Raw genomic sequence first — 15,831 nt, forward strand, 5'->3', positions numbered from 1 at the left:
CAAAACATCGGGTCCTTTTTTATTCATGTGACTAGTTTGGTGTTGCCCATGTAGTATGTGCTTAATAAGTACTTGTTTATTCTCAGGCCACCTCTAATTCATAAATATTTTTTCCATGACCTTGGAGGGAGTGATTTTCTATTGTTGTTCAGTCACTAAGTCATGTCTGACTCTCTGCAACTCCATGGACTGCAGCATGCCCAGCTTCCCTGTCCTTCACTATGTCCCAGAGTGTGCTCAAACTCACGTCTCTTGAGTTGGTGACGCTACCTAACCATCTCATCCTTTGCTGCCCTCTTCTCCTTTTGCCTTCAATTTCTTACTTTTGTATAATCTATGTCAGCTTTAATTTCTCTATTAATTGTCCAGATTGTTTAGATGAGAACACGTAGCAGAAGGGAGACACAGAAAGCCAGATTGATACTAATAAGGATCATCAGAAACCTCTGGGGGTAATGGATGACTCTAAGATCAGTTTGAAGAAAGACAGAACCTAGCAGCCTTTTATCTTTCATTTCTCCAAGGGCTGGCTTTTAATGTTAACTGGGTGCTAAATTCATAAGTGATTAGAAGGAGACACTACAAGGTTATGGGGTCTAACACACACTTTTGAAGTCCCAACAGATGGTAGCAGCCTCCTTCTTTCTACAGCATCAGAGAAAAGATGTATTTTCACCAACTGGCCTATTTGTGTGTCCCAGGAAGGTGAAAATAAAGAAACATAGATACAGTGGGAGCAGTCCTAGGACTGAACTTGGTGAAGTGCCTAGTTCATGATCAGTGGACAAAGTATCCTTGCAGGGGACCAGTGACTCCTTATGTGTGCTAGCTTTCCAGAGAGACCCTGATGTTTGAAAGAAGGGGGTTTGTTTATTTGTAATGACTGTTTACATGAACTGGAGCAAAATGTTGAAAAGAAACATCCAGAATGAAGACAGGGCTAGGATAATCACAATAAGGTCAAATGTTAAGTCATCTCAGGGACAGATTGTCCTCATTTTTTGTGGTGCAGATTATGTAGCTTTTACATGCACGTCTTCTTTGGTTTCAAATGTAGCTTCACCTGGCCTGAGAATGCTGCAACCCAGCCTGACTCTGAAAATAATGTTGACCCATTTTCAAGTATTCGCACACCAAAAACAGGAGTCGCTTGTATTATAATGCCTTCACCGCTTTTACCCTGGAAGAGGAAATGGCAACCCATTCCAGCCTGCTTGCCTGGAAAATCCCACGGACAGAGGAGCCTGGCGAGCCACAGTCCATGGGGTCACAAAGAGTTGGACACAACTGAGGAACCAAGCATCACTGCTTTTAAAACCAGACCAATGAGATCTGTAAGTGGGGACCTTCAGGATCTGGAAGCTGCCTATCTGTTCTGCTTCTTCTCTTACCATGAACAACCCCAATCCGTTGCCTTCAATTTCTTAACCACAGAGTCTCTGCACATGCTATGGTCATTTCCTTTGCCTGGGATGCTCTTCACTCTTCTTTTTTACCTTGTAATTGCTCAATACTTTTTTTTTGTTTACTATCGTTCCCAATAGCCAGAAAGTTCCATAAGAGCAAACCACATCCATATTGTTCACCATCTTGTTCACCGCTGTAATGCCTAGTAGGGTATCCAAAACTTAGCAGGCTGTCACCAAATACTTAGTGACTTTAATTTGACCCTTTAGACTCAGTTCAAACATCATCCTCTTTGGGAAGGTGTCCGAGAGCCTCTGGCACTCTTGTGTGCTCCGCAGTCTCCGTGTTCCTATCTATTGAAGTACAGTCATTAACGATCAGTCTCTCCAAGCAGACTGCTGCTGCTGCTGCTAAGTCGCTTCAGTCGCGTCCGACTCTGTGCGACCCCAGAGACAACAGCCCACCAGGCTCCCCCGTCCCTGGGATTCTCCAGGCAAGAACAATGGAGTGGGTTGCCTTTTCCAAGCAGACTAGGCAGTTCTAAAGGGCAGAAACTGTGAGCTTCACACTCCTAACACACAGCACTCTGGATATCACCTGGTATACTTGAAGGCAGCAGTCCCCAGCCTTTTTGGCACCAGAGGCTGGTTTTGTGCAAGATAATTTATCCACAGACCAGGTTGGAGGCAGTGTATGTTTCAGGATGATTCAAGCACATGACATTTATTATGCACTTTATTTCTATTATTATTACCTCAGCTCCGCCTCAGATCATCAGGCATTAGATCCCAGAGGTTGGGTACCCCTGCTCTAAGAAGCTCAATGAAGATCTACTGAGCAGATTACGAAGCAACATTTGAGCTCAGAGCACCCTCAGCTATGGCTCATATCCATGTCTCTCAAACAGGAATTATCTGAAAGCAGTGGATAACCAGGTCACATCTTACTGCAGCATCCATTTCTATGCCATTTTTCAGGAGAGGGGCATTTAAATAATTTAAATCATGCATGAGTGAGTGTGTATGTGTGTGCACGTGTGTGTAGTGAGTCAAATTCAGAAAACACATCAAATTTTAAGTCAAACAGGAACTCCTACAAATTTACCTTAGGCCTCCTTGCCCACCCTGTCTGGGAGCATGTATCCCCTCTTCTCTGCTGTCCTCGGGTAGTTTACCACCTGCATAATTAAAAAGCAAGTTAAGGACAATGGCAAAGCCAGCATTAAGACTGCTTTCAGATGTCTAACATTGTTTTTATTGTACTTTCCAATTTACTTGCCTCATCTCATCTACAGCATGGTCAAATTTATCGTAATACACTCTCAATAAATGTGTTCATAAAAAATTAGCAGTTTAGGTTGAAGGGAAGTAGGGCAAAAAGATCAGAGCCTGAAGATATATGAATAACAGGCACATGGGCATGTTTATAGGCACATGGGATCTAAATTTACATTTTTAGCTTCTCTAGGTTGTATGAAGGTGGTTCATTCAAGTTCTGCCAGGTCCCGCGATTGTTCTCAGTGTGAACACTGTTTTTAAAGAGGCGTGGGCCTCTTCCTGACAACTCTAGGGTGAAAAATTAAGAATACCCGCGGTGCCCTGTGGCTGCTGCGCTGTTACCTAGCATTTGTCTAGAGATTTACATTTTTAACAAAGCTTTGACACACGAGTTCTTACTCGCTCCCCACAACTCTAAACCTGAAGTAGTTCGGAACACTGAAAATAGCACTCAATCCAAATGTTAGCTCGCCATAGGTGCTTTGCCCCTCTGGATTAAGCAGTGGGCGGCTGCTGCTTCTCCCACCTCGCAGCCTGGGAATAAATGAACGACTGCGTTTCTTTGGTCTCAACGCAATCATGGCAACAGAAAACACCCACTCCTTCCACTTCGACCCGTACAGTCTGTCTAGGCAATTAATCAGCGCTCCCCATGGCGGTGCTCCTGCGGGGTGCCAGCTGTCTTGCCAATCAACCCCTCCCACGGAGTGGAGCACAACCACACCCCCGGCAAGGCCTCGGCCAGCCGGGGAAGGTGCTCTGGCCTACACGAGTGGAAGCGGAGTCTCAGGTAAAACTCACACGTGAATCCTCCCAGGCCTCAGTGTCCCCGTCTCTAAAATGGGCTACACCTCCTCTCTCTCGGCTAGTTCCCTTCCATTGCACGCTAGGCCCCTAGGAAGGGAAATCAGTGCTTAACCTCAGCTTCAAGTCCTCTCGCTTGGCAGCCGTCGCCGCGCCGGGCATGCTCAGTAGCCGGGCCGCCCGGCAGCGGGAGTAGGAAGCAGCTTTCCGCGCCCGGGCGGCGGACTGCGGGCACTTTGATGAATCACGTGTGCGGAGGCCCTCTTAAAGAGATAGGCACCTACTTTCCCTCCACCCTAAACACCGCCCTGAGGGCGGCGGCGACCGTGGTAATTACAGCCGCTCGGGGGCAGGGCTTGCCCCAGCGCACAGTAGTGGCAACGGCTTGTCGAGTCTGGGGTGCCTGGGAGCCGAGAGCCCCGGGGACGTGAAATCGGCAGACTCACTTTCCCTTCCAGGAAGAGGCGCTGCCGAATCCGCGCGGGGCAGCGACACCGCCCCGAGGGGCTTCCTCAGTGAAGCAGAAGTGGGGTTCCAGGGCACAGGTGACAGGGCCGAAGAAAGATGGAGCAGCCCGGGGCGGCGGCGGCGGCGGGCGCGGGAGGCAGCGGCGAGGAGCCCGGTGGGGGCCGAAGCAACAAGCGGAGCGCGGGGAGCCGGGCCGCCAACGAAGAGGAAACGAAGAACAAACCTAAATTGGTGAGTGCTCCCGCAGCCCCCGCCGGCCTTAGGGACAGCGAGAGCCCCGGGATCCTCCTGCCGTTGAACACGGGGGGACCCGGGGCCCCCTCCCAAGGGTGACCCGCGACCTCGCTGTGCCACTCGGGGAGCCGCTAAAGCAGCGGCCACGCCGAGGCGCGGAGACGGCGTGGGGGCGGAAGAGCACCCCTTTCTCCAGTTAACTCCTTTCTCCGTCTTGGCAGCCGGGAGGCGGTGCGGGAAGGAGAAAGGCCCCACCCCAACTTGGGGAGACCCCGCGTACAGGGTAGGGGCGTTGTTGGTCTAACTTGGGGGCGCGATCCTTCTTTGGGCGATTTCATTCCCCTCCCATCCGTATCAATTGCTGGGGTTTTGACTCTTTAACGCTTAGGGTCCGGGCAGGGGAACCTCTCTTTTTTTCAGCCCGAGTACTAGGGAGCCCACTCACAGACTTACAAAAGAAAAACAAAAAAACAACCAAACAATCAACCAACCAAACAAAAATCCCACCACTACCGCAACAAAAAGCACACAACTTAGGCCCCCAGTATTTTCTGCTTTACCAGATATCTAAGGAAGAGGCGCCTACGTGTCCCCCCCCCTCGCCTCTCCATGTGCTCGCCCAAGAAACATTTCTTTAAGAGTGGGGGGAGCGTGGGAGTTAGAGGCTGGAGGAGGCACCACCAACTGTCGTGTGTGTGTGATCGCCAGTCGTCCAGGACTTCCACTTAGTAGATTGAGAACGCTCAAAAGCAGTAGACCGACTGCACAAATCTCCCGTCTTGAGAGTGTCTGAACGAGTGAGAGCAGGCAGTCCATTTCCTGCCACTGACTTCATGTGAGGAGGAATGAAATCTATGGGGCCTGGTATCAGATTGGGAAATACTGGGGTTTCTTCAACTCATCAGTTAAAAAGGTTCCTCTTTTTTTTTTTTTTTTCTTCCTTTTTGCCTTGAGCTTATAGAAAAACGGTATAATAATAGTGAAACTTCAAAACTGGTCAAATTCATACAGCGTATTGGCTAAAGACTTTTTTTGTCAGCCCTGGCAAATATTAGGCAGACGTTTATCAATAAACTTTCTCATTCGGATGACAGAGGGGACATGGTTTTCCAGCTCAAATTCAGCAAATACTCCTCCTGTCCGAAAGTTCTGTTTGTTTGGAGCGCAAAAGCCACGTGTTGTATATTGAGTTTTCAGTTTTAACCAGCAACTGGGTTATAAGGAAGGACGCAGTGACCTTATAACTAAAGACTTTTCTTAGGCCATCTGGCCATTTAGTATGTATTGACACCTGTTGTGCTTCTCTCTTGCCCTCTGTTTGCCTTTCAATTATGGACTGTCCAGATTGGAAAATAGTGATCGAAGTGTTATGGTTACAGGAAATTTACAGCCTTCTATTATGTGGAAAGGGACCTAGCAGGGTGTAATAAAACAACCAGTCTAAGGTCTTATCAGTTCCACCTTAACTTGAGGCAAACTGACAGTTACTTGATGTGTCCTGTTACCACTCTCCCCTCTAGTATTTACACATGAAGAAACTGAGTCACAAGCTCTTTGTGAATTATCTGCCCTGACAGAGGTTTAATGGGTACTCCTATTACAAAACTTAGAAAAGTTTTGTTTCTATCGCCAAGTTTAATGTATAAAAGTCCTGATGTGATTTTTGAAATTTATCATTTTGCAGTAAAAGAGTGATCATGTTTCTTCTTTCTTTCTCTTTTTGGACCCAATACAGAACTGGCTTAAACAGTGATTAAAAGTTTAAACAAAAATAAAAGTGAACTGATAGTTTCCACAAAGTTTGGTACATCCAGCAAGAGCCTTCCACTTTTGGGATATACGAGTTCAAGAAAAAGCACTTATCTCTGTCTGTTAGTAATAACACCTTGATTCTATGCTTCCCTTCCCTTTGGTCATTTGTCCTGTTTCATCTTTTATGCTTTGATAAGGTAACTAGATAGTTGAGATGGTATCACTTTCAGTTCCTAGCTAACACTATTTGGTGTTGAACATAGATTAATACATTAGAACAAGTATTTGAATCCAAGAGTTTGTTGATATTAATGGGAACTTTCTTTTGTACTCAAAATAACTTTTGAGACTTACATGATTTTACAAGCAGATATCTCAGACTTCATAAACACATATTTAGGATGACATTTCAGTTCATTTTAAGGTTTTAAAGTTGACCAAATAATAAGACTTGGTAAACTTTCAAAATAAATGCCTTACTCCTTATTTTGAGTTGTCTTATTGAAGTGCTCAACATGTTCTAAGGCCTAAGAGAGGAGTTCATCTGGGATTCTTGAAATATTGTTGGTAGGGTAAAGCATTACCTGGACTAAATTTTATAATGTTGAGTATTATGTTGTTAATCACTGTAGTAGTCCTTAATTGTGTTCATGTGTCTGTGTGTGTGTAAGGTGTTGTGGGAGGTTGTAAGAGAGCACCATATAGTAATAGAAATTATTTGTGTAGGTGATTATGGGGGATAAGGGTTCTTAAATTGAAATCATATGAAAAAATTTGAATGTATGTAGATACATTTATTTTTCTGGGCCCCCTAGTTTTCATCAGTTCCTTAAAGGCATGTGTCTCCTATAGAAGAATGAAACTGTTGGGTTACCAGAGAGTAAAGGAAATTACAAGTTGATTCCACTTGAAGAAACTGGGAAGAGGAGGCGGTCATTGACAAGGGAGAAGGGAAATAACACTGACTGCATCAGTGGTTGATATTGAAGATGGTTCATCTGTCAGTAAACAGTTAATTAAAAACATCTATATAGTATTAGCTAAAATGAAAGTTTCTACCATGTAGAAAATTTAACACCATAGCTATGGTATAGTGGATTCATACAGTATAAGGGTTGTGATTCAGTTGTTTTCATTTAGTTTCTCATTGTTCTGGGAAACTGAAGAAGGAAGACACGTTTTCTATAGAGAGGAATGACTTTTATTTATATCCTTTAACCTTTGGATGGGTATTAGTGAGAAGTTTTCAGAGCAACATTTCAGGACTTTTAATGACTTCTGCATGGGATTAGTTAAATCAGTTTAATAAAGCTTACTTCACTCTTCTTCATATATACAGCCTCATAATGAGCCTTTTATTTTGGTTCTTTTTAATGAAGGCAACCTTGTTTTGGACTCATCACTATTTGAATAATGCCTTAGTAGTAGAGCTTTGTATTTTATGTAAACCGTCTGGTTAGGCCCAGATTGTAGCATGTCATCAAACAACATGAATCTTAATTAATTAGCAATTTGATGTCAACCATGGAATGTGTTTTGTCAACTCAAGTAGTTCAGAACACTCGGGAAGTGTCACGAAGGACATCCTGAATCGCACATACTTCAGGCAGTGATTTAACCATTAAGAGAGGCTAGTGTGAGGCAGGTTTCCCCGATGGCTCAGCGGGTAAAGAATCTGCCTGCCAATGCTGGAGATGCAGGAGACCTGGGTTCGATCCATACGTCAGGAAGATCCCTTGGAAAAGGAAATGTTAACCCATTCCAGTATTCTTGCCTGGAAAATCCCATGAACAGAGGAACTGGAGGGCTATAATCCAAAGGGTCACAAAGAGTCAGATGCGACTCAGCACAGTGTTAAAGGTAGAACCAGCACCCCTCACATACATACTGTGGGGTAGAGTGGCGTAGCATTCTTTGACATTTTTGCATTTTGACTTTGTATTTCTGTATAATTCCTAAAGCCTTTGGTTGTTTAGATAGTGTAGTTGCGTTAGTAACTTGAAGTAACAGAAGTTAATGTTCTGGTTCTTATATAACTTTCTGAATATTGGGTTATTTGTTTTTAATTGGTTTAAACATGTTTTGATTTTAATTGATAAAGGTGAGCATAGTGGGTTCCTGTATGCCACAAAGACTTAACTGAGCGCTTACTATGTGCTAGGCATTATTCTGAAGGTTGGTGATATAAAGATGCCATTGTCTAGTGAGGGAGACAGGGAAGTTAACTAACAATTACGGAGCTGTGTGATAAGGAACAATGGGAATATGCAGAGGAGGGTGATAATAGAAACGTCATGGAGAGGCGTCTGACTCAAATTGAATGCTTGAGTGTGGGAAGGAAAGGCTTACCATAGTAGGTGGTATTTGCACCAAGGCTTGAAGAATGAGGCATTAATTGATGAAGGGGAGGGAAAGGCATTTAAGGGAACAATGTATACAAAGGTAGGCAGATGTGGTAGCATGCCCAGTAAAGGAGCTGTGGATTGATGTTAGTGGCTGAAACAAAAGTTACATATGGTGGACCTGTCAGAAAAGAGATTGAGTCCAGGTCTTGATGGGTATTTGTATGCCATGTTCCAGTTTCCACTTCTTTCTGAAAGCCATAGTAAGTCACTGAAGAGATTTGAGGAGACCGAGCTGATCAGAATTGTGTGTCAGAAAGAAACTTAATATAGTGGAGACTTTCTTGGACAGGGGTGCCAGAATGGAGGCAGGAAGACCGGTTAGGAGGAGCAGAATGGTATAAGAGTTCATTGTTTAGGGTTGGAGACCTGAATTTCAACTGCAGTGCCTCCAGTCTTCCATTTACTCAGCATATTTCTCTGCATCTCTGTTTCCTCCTGCTGCTCCATCACCTCTCCTTCCTTCTACACACCCTGAACATCTTCACCAGATTGGAAATGTCTGCCGTGTTTTTCTTTATAAATCTAACCTCTCCAGGTGGTGTCTCATAATGCTCTCATTCTTCCATTAAGCCATCAGCTTTCTGAAAGCCCTTCCTTATTCCGAACTCCTGTCATGAGTCTTAATGTTACATGCTGATCTCGTATGTCCAATAGATTTTAAAATGCTTCTGGGCAAGGGTCCTGCATTATGCCTATTCTTAAATCTTGCAGACCAGTGCTGGGGTGCAGAAGCACTCAACATATTATTATTAGCTGGGAATTCTTTCCCTATAGGCCAGAGATTTTGAGAGTATGAATTGTTGAAAAGAGATTTTTTGAAAAAGAAATGTGCTGGTTTTTTCCTCTTAGAATATATACTCCATCAAATGAACCTATTTGTACATGTTTGTGTCCTTTCTGTAATTTTGAAAGTTGAGAAACTTCTAGCTTGATTTCTTATTTGTTTGATTGGGTTCTTGTGATGTCACAGCCTGAACTTCCATGTGGGGAACCAGTATCCAACAACAACAAAAATGATACAAATAGTCACAGATATAGAAAACAAACTTATCGTTATCCAAGGGGTAATGGAATGGAGGGATAAATTGGGAGATTGGAATTGACATGTATATCATCAATTACACTGTAGTGATCTATATGGGATGGAATTGACATGTATATCATCAATTACACTGTAGTGATCTATATGGGAAAATAATCTGAAAAAGTGGATATATGTATATGTATAACTGATTCACTTTGCTGTACAAACTAGCACATTGTAAGTCAACTATACTCCCATAAATATTAAAAAAAAAAACTATTCATGACCCAAGTAACATTTTATTGATAATAGTATGAGATATTGGATTATTAGCCAAAGAATACTGAATAGAGGACCAAAGGACCTGGGTTCCAGTATTTAGTCTTCTAGTTGCTTGTAATCTCTGATGGGCCGTTTAATAGCAGAGGGTTTGAGCCCTTGATTAATGTCTGACAGAGATAATGCTTACCTGATTTCCTTCACAAGGTGATTTAGATAAAACACAGTAATGAATGAGAAAGCATATAGGAAATTTTATATTGCTGTGCAAATATACAGCAATATTGTTAACTCCTTATTACCCGAATCAAATGCATTGTGATTGGATAGTTTAATGGCTTTCTTGCAGTTTGATAGTTCTAACATGATTGTACAAAGTACTATAATAAGGTTATTTTTTGGTTGATTCCTTATTCTCTCTCCAGTTTGTCTCTTTGAAAGATTATACATTCTGTCCTTCTGCAAATAATTTGTTTTGTTTAATAAATGTAAGGTGTGAGTTTAATTTTTTTCACTGTATTTTTTTTTTAATAATCACGCTATCCTTGTTTTTCCATGTATCAGTTTGAGAAATTTAAAACTTCTGTTAAAAAAGTTTCACTAGATATCTATGACAGTTAGTTGTCTTGTCAGGCAGCTTACTGCTGTTGTACAAATAAGAAAACTGAGTCACTGATGTGTTAAGGAGTCTGACCTAGAGATAAGTTTAAAGCTCTCAGTTCTATTGTCAACGTTAGAGACAGCACTGAGTCACTGTGCTTCAGGAACTTTGAAAGTGAAAAATGATGAAATCCCTTTTTTAAAATTCCTTTTTGGAACAATTATCAGTTTAATCCACCGAGATTTCACTCTGAATGCCAAGATCTCGGGCAGTAGCAACATGTCATTGAAGTAAAATCATATACTTTTCCAACCTGACCTCAACACTGTAAGTAACAGGATGCTCTGAAAATAGTGCCTACATAATATATGCTAATGTACATGAAATAGCACATTTGACTAAGTATCACTGGATATTATAATTAGGGATGATTATTGAAGACCCAAATTTCTCTTGGTCCTATATGTCAGTCTGCCACGCAGAAGAGACCAATTCCTTTCATCAGATTTTGGTTGTTTCATACTTACTTTTGTCTCATGACTGAAGAAATTAACATGATGGCCAGGTGATTTGAAATACAGTTATATACTTGTGATCCAGGTAGACATCTTATAAAAGACACTCAAGTGGAAGACAGCTCAAAAAATGATGCATGTAAAGGAAAGTTGAGATGCAGTTTCACATAACTATTTATTATCAATGTAAGTAATAGGAATAGAAATAAATCAATTTGTCCTAATGTAAAACTTACCTGATGAGGCTGAATCGGTTTCAGTTTAAATTATTTACTTGGGCTGTGGCTTGAACAGACATTCAACTGAATCCTAATCCTTGCTTGCTTTCTGTGAAGTGGCCTGGGAACAAGGGTATGGGTGCCTTTCTCACGAAAGAATGTGGAAAGCAAAATCTTACTAATCACCATTTACACAGGCTTTGGTTTAAGGAAGGTCTTTCTGTATTGCTTTAGCAAGAGTCAGCTACATTACTTACCAGGTACAGAACTGCAAGTTGGCCTCCAGTCTCTCTCTCTGTCAGGGCTCTGTTGTGGTGCCGAGGGCAAGTGAGAAGTTCCTCAGGTGGCTATTCAGGCAGGCCTAGGTCGGAATCCACGACTTCATTAGGAATGAGTGATTTCTCAAAGGCTATTGATTCAGTCACCTAGCAGTTCTGGTGCTCATCAAGGGGAGAAAAGATGTTGGGTATGATCCTTTAAAAATCTATTTGTTCTTCTGTGATAGATATCCACATGCTTTGGTAAAGATCTGCTCAAAATTATGAAGAATTTTTATCTGCCTTTATTTTGCTGGTCTTTCCCCAGCAAAAAGTAAAAGAACTAAAATAGAGTTTTCACTTTTTTAATATGGGCTAGTTAATAAGGCTTTATTATGAAAAGGTATGAGAAATTTCAACCTACTAAGAATTAGACACCACCATGGGGTATTATATCCATTAACTACATATAGTAGTTTTGATTTTCAACGTTTGCTTCACCCATCCTTTATTTATTTCCTTGCTGAAGTACTTTAATGCAGATCCCAGATATTGTGTCATTTTACTCCTATGTGGTTCAGTGTGCATCTCTAAAAATGACTGACTAAAAAAAAAAAGTAACCACTATGCCCCTGTCACATCTTTCAAAATTAACATATTCATTGGGATCATCTCAGTATCTTCTGACACTCAACTCATAATCCAATATCCCCAGTTGCCTCAAAAAAGAATTGATGCTTTTGAACTGTGGTGTTGGAGAAGACTCTTGAGAGTCCCTTGGACTTCAAGGAGATCCAACCAGTCCATTTTGAAGGAGATCAGTCCTGGGTGTTCTTTGGAAGGACTGATGCTAAAGCTGAAACTCCAGTACTTTGGCCACGTCATGCGAAGGGTTGACTCACTGGAAAAACTCTGATGCTGGGAGGGATTGGGGGCAGGAGGAGAAGGGGACGACAGAGGATGAGATGGCTGGATGGCATCACTGACTCGATGCACATGAGTTTGGGTGAACTTCCGGAGTTGGTGATGGACAGGGAGGCCTGGCGTGCTGCAATTCATGGGGTCGCAAAGACTCGGCCACGACTGAGCAACAGAACTGAACTGAACTGAGTGTGTGCCTAATTAATGTACATCTCATTGAGCTCTTTATACAAATGCAGCTTTAAATTAATGGCAAAATGTCTTTCAAAGTCGCTCCACATAAAGTATCATATGTATCAGCTCCAGTTAAGTTCACTTCTGTCTTTAATTCTGTAGAAATACCTGGAAAGGTTGACTATACATACAGGTGTGGAGAGGCTCCCTAGAACAGCTACTATGTGCTGAGAAAAGAGACCGAATTAAGACTTTTGGCTCCACTTACTAATTGGGTAATCACATGTTCTTCATTTTGCAGTTTTTCGAGTGGGGTTATGTGCAAGAATTCCCTCCCAGGGGAATATGGTAGCTAGTTGGGCAAAGGATCGGCTTATTGTTTTGTCAATCAAGGGTTCATAGAACTCTCTGATAGGTGCTCTAGATGACTAAGTTCAGGTTACTAGCTCTAGTTTCAATTTCCATACAAAGACCAATTTGGTACTTTGTGTCTGTCTTTGTTTTTTAGTCTTTTAAAAACACTCTAGGTTGCTGCCTGTGGATAATTGGGTGAGCAAAGCTTTGCAAAGAACTCTGAACTATTAAGTTTCCTTATTTAGACATTTGTAGGGTTAAAATTGAAAGCCAGCCTACACTAATGAGGAGCTGGGGATGGGTGGAGTGGGTAAGTATGAGAAATCAGCTTGGGCAGAAGGCCTAGACTCCGCACAGATTTACTAACGAAATTGTGTAACCACTACTTTCCAGACAGCAATTTTGTGCTGTTATTGTGCTGGGCAGTGATAGGCATATAATTTTTCGAGCTTTGCAGACTCAAGTAGGTTTAGACTGCTAACCAATCTCCAGCCTGCATCTTCTAGGCTGACCCAATCAGCTGGGTTGATTTTCCTCAAAATAGATGATGATTGATAATTGTTTGGGCTGAACAGGTGGCAGGTTTTCTTCTTTCATTTTGCTTGAAGAAAAGACAACTCTGGGGGTGGTGTGTTGTGTGCTTTGAAATCATCACTGATAAAATCTCAAAGCCTTAATAGCATATTATTTTGGCTGAAGATGCTTAGGAAGATTCTCTGTGGAGAAAGCAAGGCCCTGGTATAGACTGCACACTGACATTTTGAATTTACATGTGTAATCAAGACCGGGGTTGCTGTGTATGGTTGAGCCCTGCTTACGGGTGTGAGACCACAGAGGTCAAAACACTTACCAAATCATTTGCCAAGTCTCAGGACTGTGACTTCCGGGGACTACTATTTCTAGTTCACACAGGGGTGCCATGTGGGTTAGCTATTGCAGTTAAGACCAGGTGGATTTTATTCTCACACCAAATAGGAAATTCAGCAAGGCACAAAACTTAGTTTAATGTCTCATGTAGAATAGGTATTTTTCCATTTGTCATTGATTCTGAAATAGACAATATAAGGTGTCCATGTATGTGCAGTGTTTTTCAAAACCTGCTTATATATGATTGCAGCCCTCAAATGTAGAGGATTGTGTCCTTGGAGATCTAGGCTACAGGTTCAGTATGTTGACTACTTTTTCTGACTTCAGGCTCCTCCTCCCTTTCTGCCCTCCTCCCAGTCATTTTCTTGACTTTCTTGTGCCTCAAGAGTGCTTCACGTGGTTGCAGATCATATGAGTAAGACTGCATTTTTTTCTGAAGTTTATGTCATCAGTCCAATTCATTTTCACTTACATTGCCCATGATACAAGGTGGTAACTTGAAGAAAGTTAAAATGGGTTAAAATAAATATGTCAGAAGCATTTCCTCTAATAATATGCTGTGCGGTCTAATACCTTCCATTACAAAATCATTGTGTTCCAGAAGAGTCAGGGTGTACATAAAACATTTGTGAGTAGAAATAATCTTTTCTTGGGCTGACCTCACAGCTTGTCTTTCATTGGCAGTGCATTAGCTTACATTTTCCCTCCCCTTTGGTTGAGTAGCTAATGGTCTTTAAACAAGCTATTAAAGGGAAGAATAATTTTACAATGCATAAAAATAAAAATGGCCTGGATTTTATCCATGCTGGTGGTTTGGCTTTTCATATATTTGTTTTACTGAAGCAGGGCTAACTCATGTTTCCTAATGTCTAAATTATCAAGCATGTTCCGTATATCTTGTGCTTCCTTCATCAAACCGTTTTCAGATGGTCTTGTGAATTTCTGAGAGATCCAAATCCTCCATTTTTATATAAGTTGAGTAGGTCTGAGACAAAATACTAAACTTTTAGTGGCCATATCTCTGTGAAAAATGGAACTGAGGCATTAGTTACACTTTAAATTAGGAATTGTGTAGGGCTCTGGACCCAATTTTCCATGCTCTTCCTACCAGCTCTGTTGTAGCTAACCGTGGATCAAAATGTTCTATTACAAACCTGTGCTTTCAACCCCCTCCCTTTAAGTAATCTGTTATCGTTTGCTTGTTTCCATCCCTGAAGGTCATCTCTATCGTTTTTACTGGTTTCTGTGAGTATTATTCGGAGAAGGAAATGGCACCCCACTCCAGTACTCTTGCCTGGAAAATCCCATGGATGGAGGAGCCTGGTAGGCTGCAGTCCATGGGGTCACTAAGAGTCAGACACGACTGAGCGACTTCACTTTGACTTTTCACTTTCATGCATTGGAGAAGGAAATGGCAACCCACTCCAGTGTTCCTGCTTGGAGAATCCCAGAGACAGAGGAGCCTAGTGGGCTGCTGTGTATGGGGTCACACAGAGTTGGACATGACTGAAGCGACTTAGCAGCAGCAGCAGCAGTGATTATTATTAATGGTGTATGCTACTACCTGGCCGCAGAGGTAACATGCAGAAGGGTTGCCATTGGATATGAAATCAGTTATTGAGTGTGATAGATTTATTTAAAAGCATTGCCTATCTATACCTGTCACCGACCATGTTGCCCTAAACTAGTAGAAGCCATATTTTGTTCTTAGTATCACCCCTTCATGTTTTCAAGGTACATCTTATTTTATAGAATCTTAGAGCCCAGGACTGAGCCAGAGGCCAGGAAGAGTAAGGGAGCAGAAAAAAAGAATGAAAAAGAGGAAACACTCTGTCTGAGGGACCCCAGATCAGAAAACATTACCCAGTGGCAAAGCAGCTACACTCAAGGCCTACTCCTGGAATGTGGATTGGCTTTGAGCCTGGATTAAGAAGAAAAGTTTAGATGTGAGTGGAATTAAGGGGAGCAGAGGCTGATCTTGGGGTTTAATCACCACTTTCCATTTTAGTCCCTAGCAGTGTAGCTTTCTTGTGGGAGAGGTACAAGGTTTTCACCAAGTCATATCACTTGTATTTCTCAATGCCATTTCAACAGTTCTACTGCCATTGTCTTATTTAATGTCCTCATCTCTTCCCTGGCATGTCAGAAAAACGTCATTACTGGACTTGCTCCATTTTATCCCTTGCATATCCAACATTTATATAACTACTGCTTGAAAAAATCTTAGCTGGCTATCCACTGCCTATAGGGGGAAAAACCCAGTCTTTTCAGTAT

The 15,831-nt window shown here is 42.1% G+C and overlaps 1 protein-coding gene across 1 annotated transcript in view; it reads left to right on the forward strand.

Annotated features, from left to right (window-relative positions):
• The first annotated feature begins 4,052 nt into the window (after positions 1–4,052).
• The window catches only part of DIAPH2 (diaphanous related formin 2), a 980,877-nt gene continuing 969,098 nt past the window's right edge, over positions 4,053–15,831 (forward strand). Inside the window, exon 1 of the mRNA XM_068961943.1 lies at positions 4,053–4,187. Within this exon, the coding sequence (XP_068818044.1) occupies positions 4,053–4,187 (135 nt within the window). The remainder of the gene's footprint in view (positions 4,188–15,831) is intronic.

The sequence above is a fragment of the Capricornis sumatraensis genome, chromosome X (assembly GCF_032405125.1).
Source record: "Capricornis sumatraensis isolate serow.1 chromosome X, serow.2, whole genome shotgun sequence".
Classification (NCBI taxonomy): domain Eukaryota; kingdom Metazoa; phylum Chordata; class Mammalia; order Artiodactyla; family Bovidae; genus Capricornis; species Capricornis sumatraensis.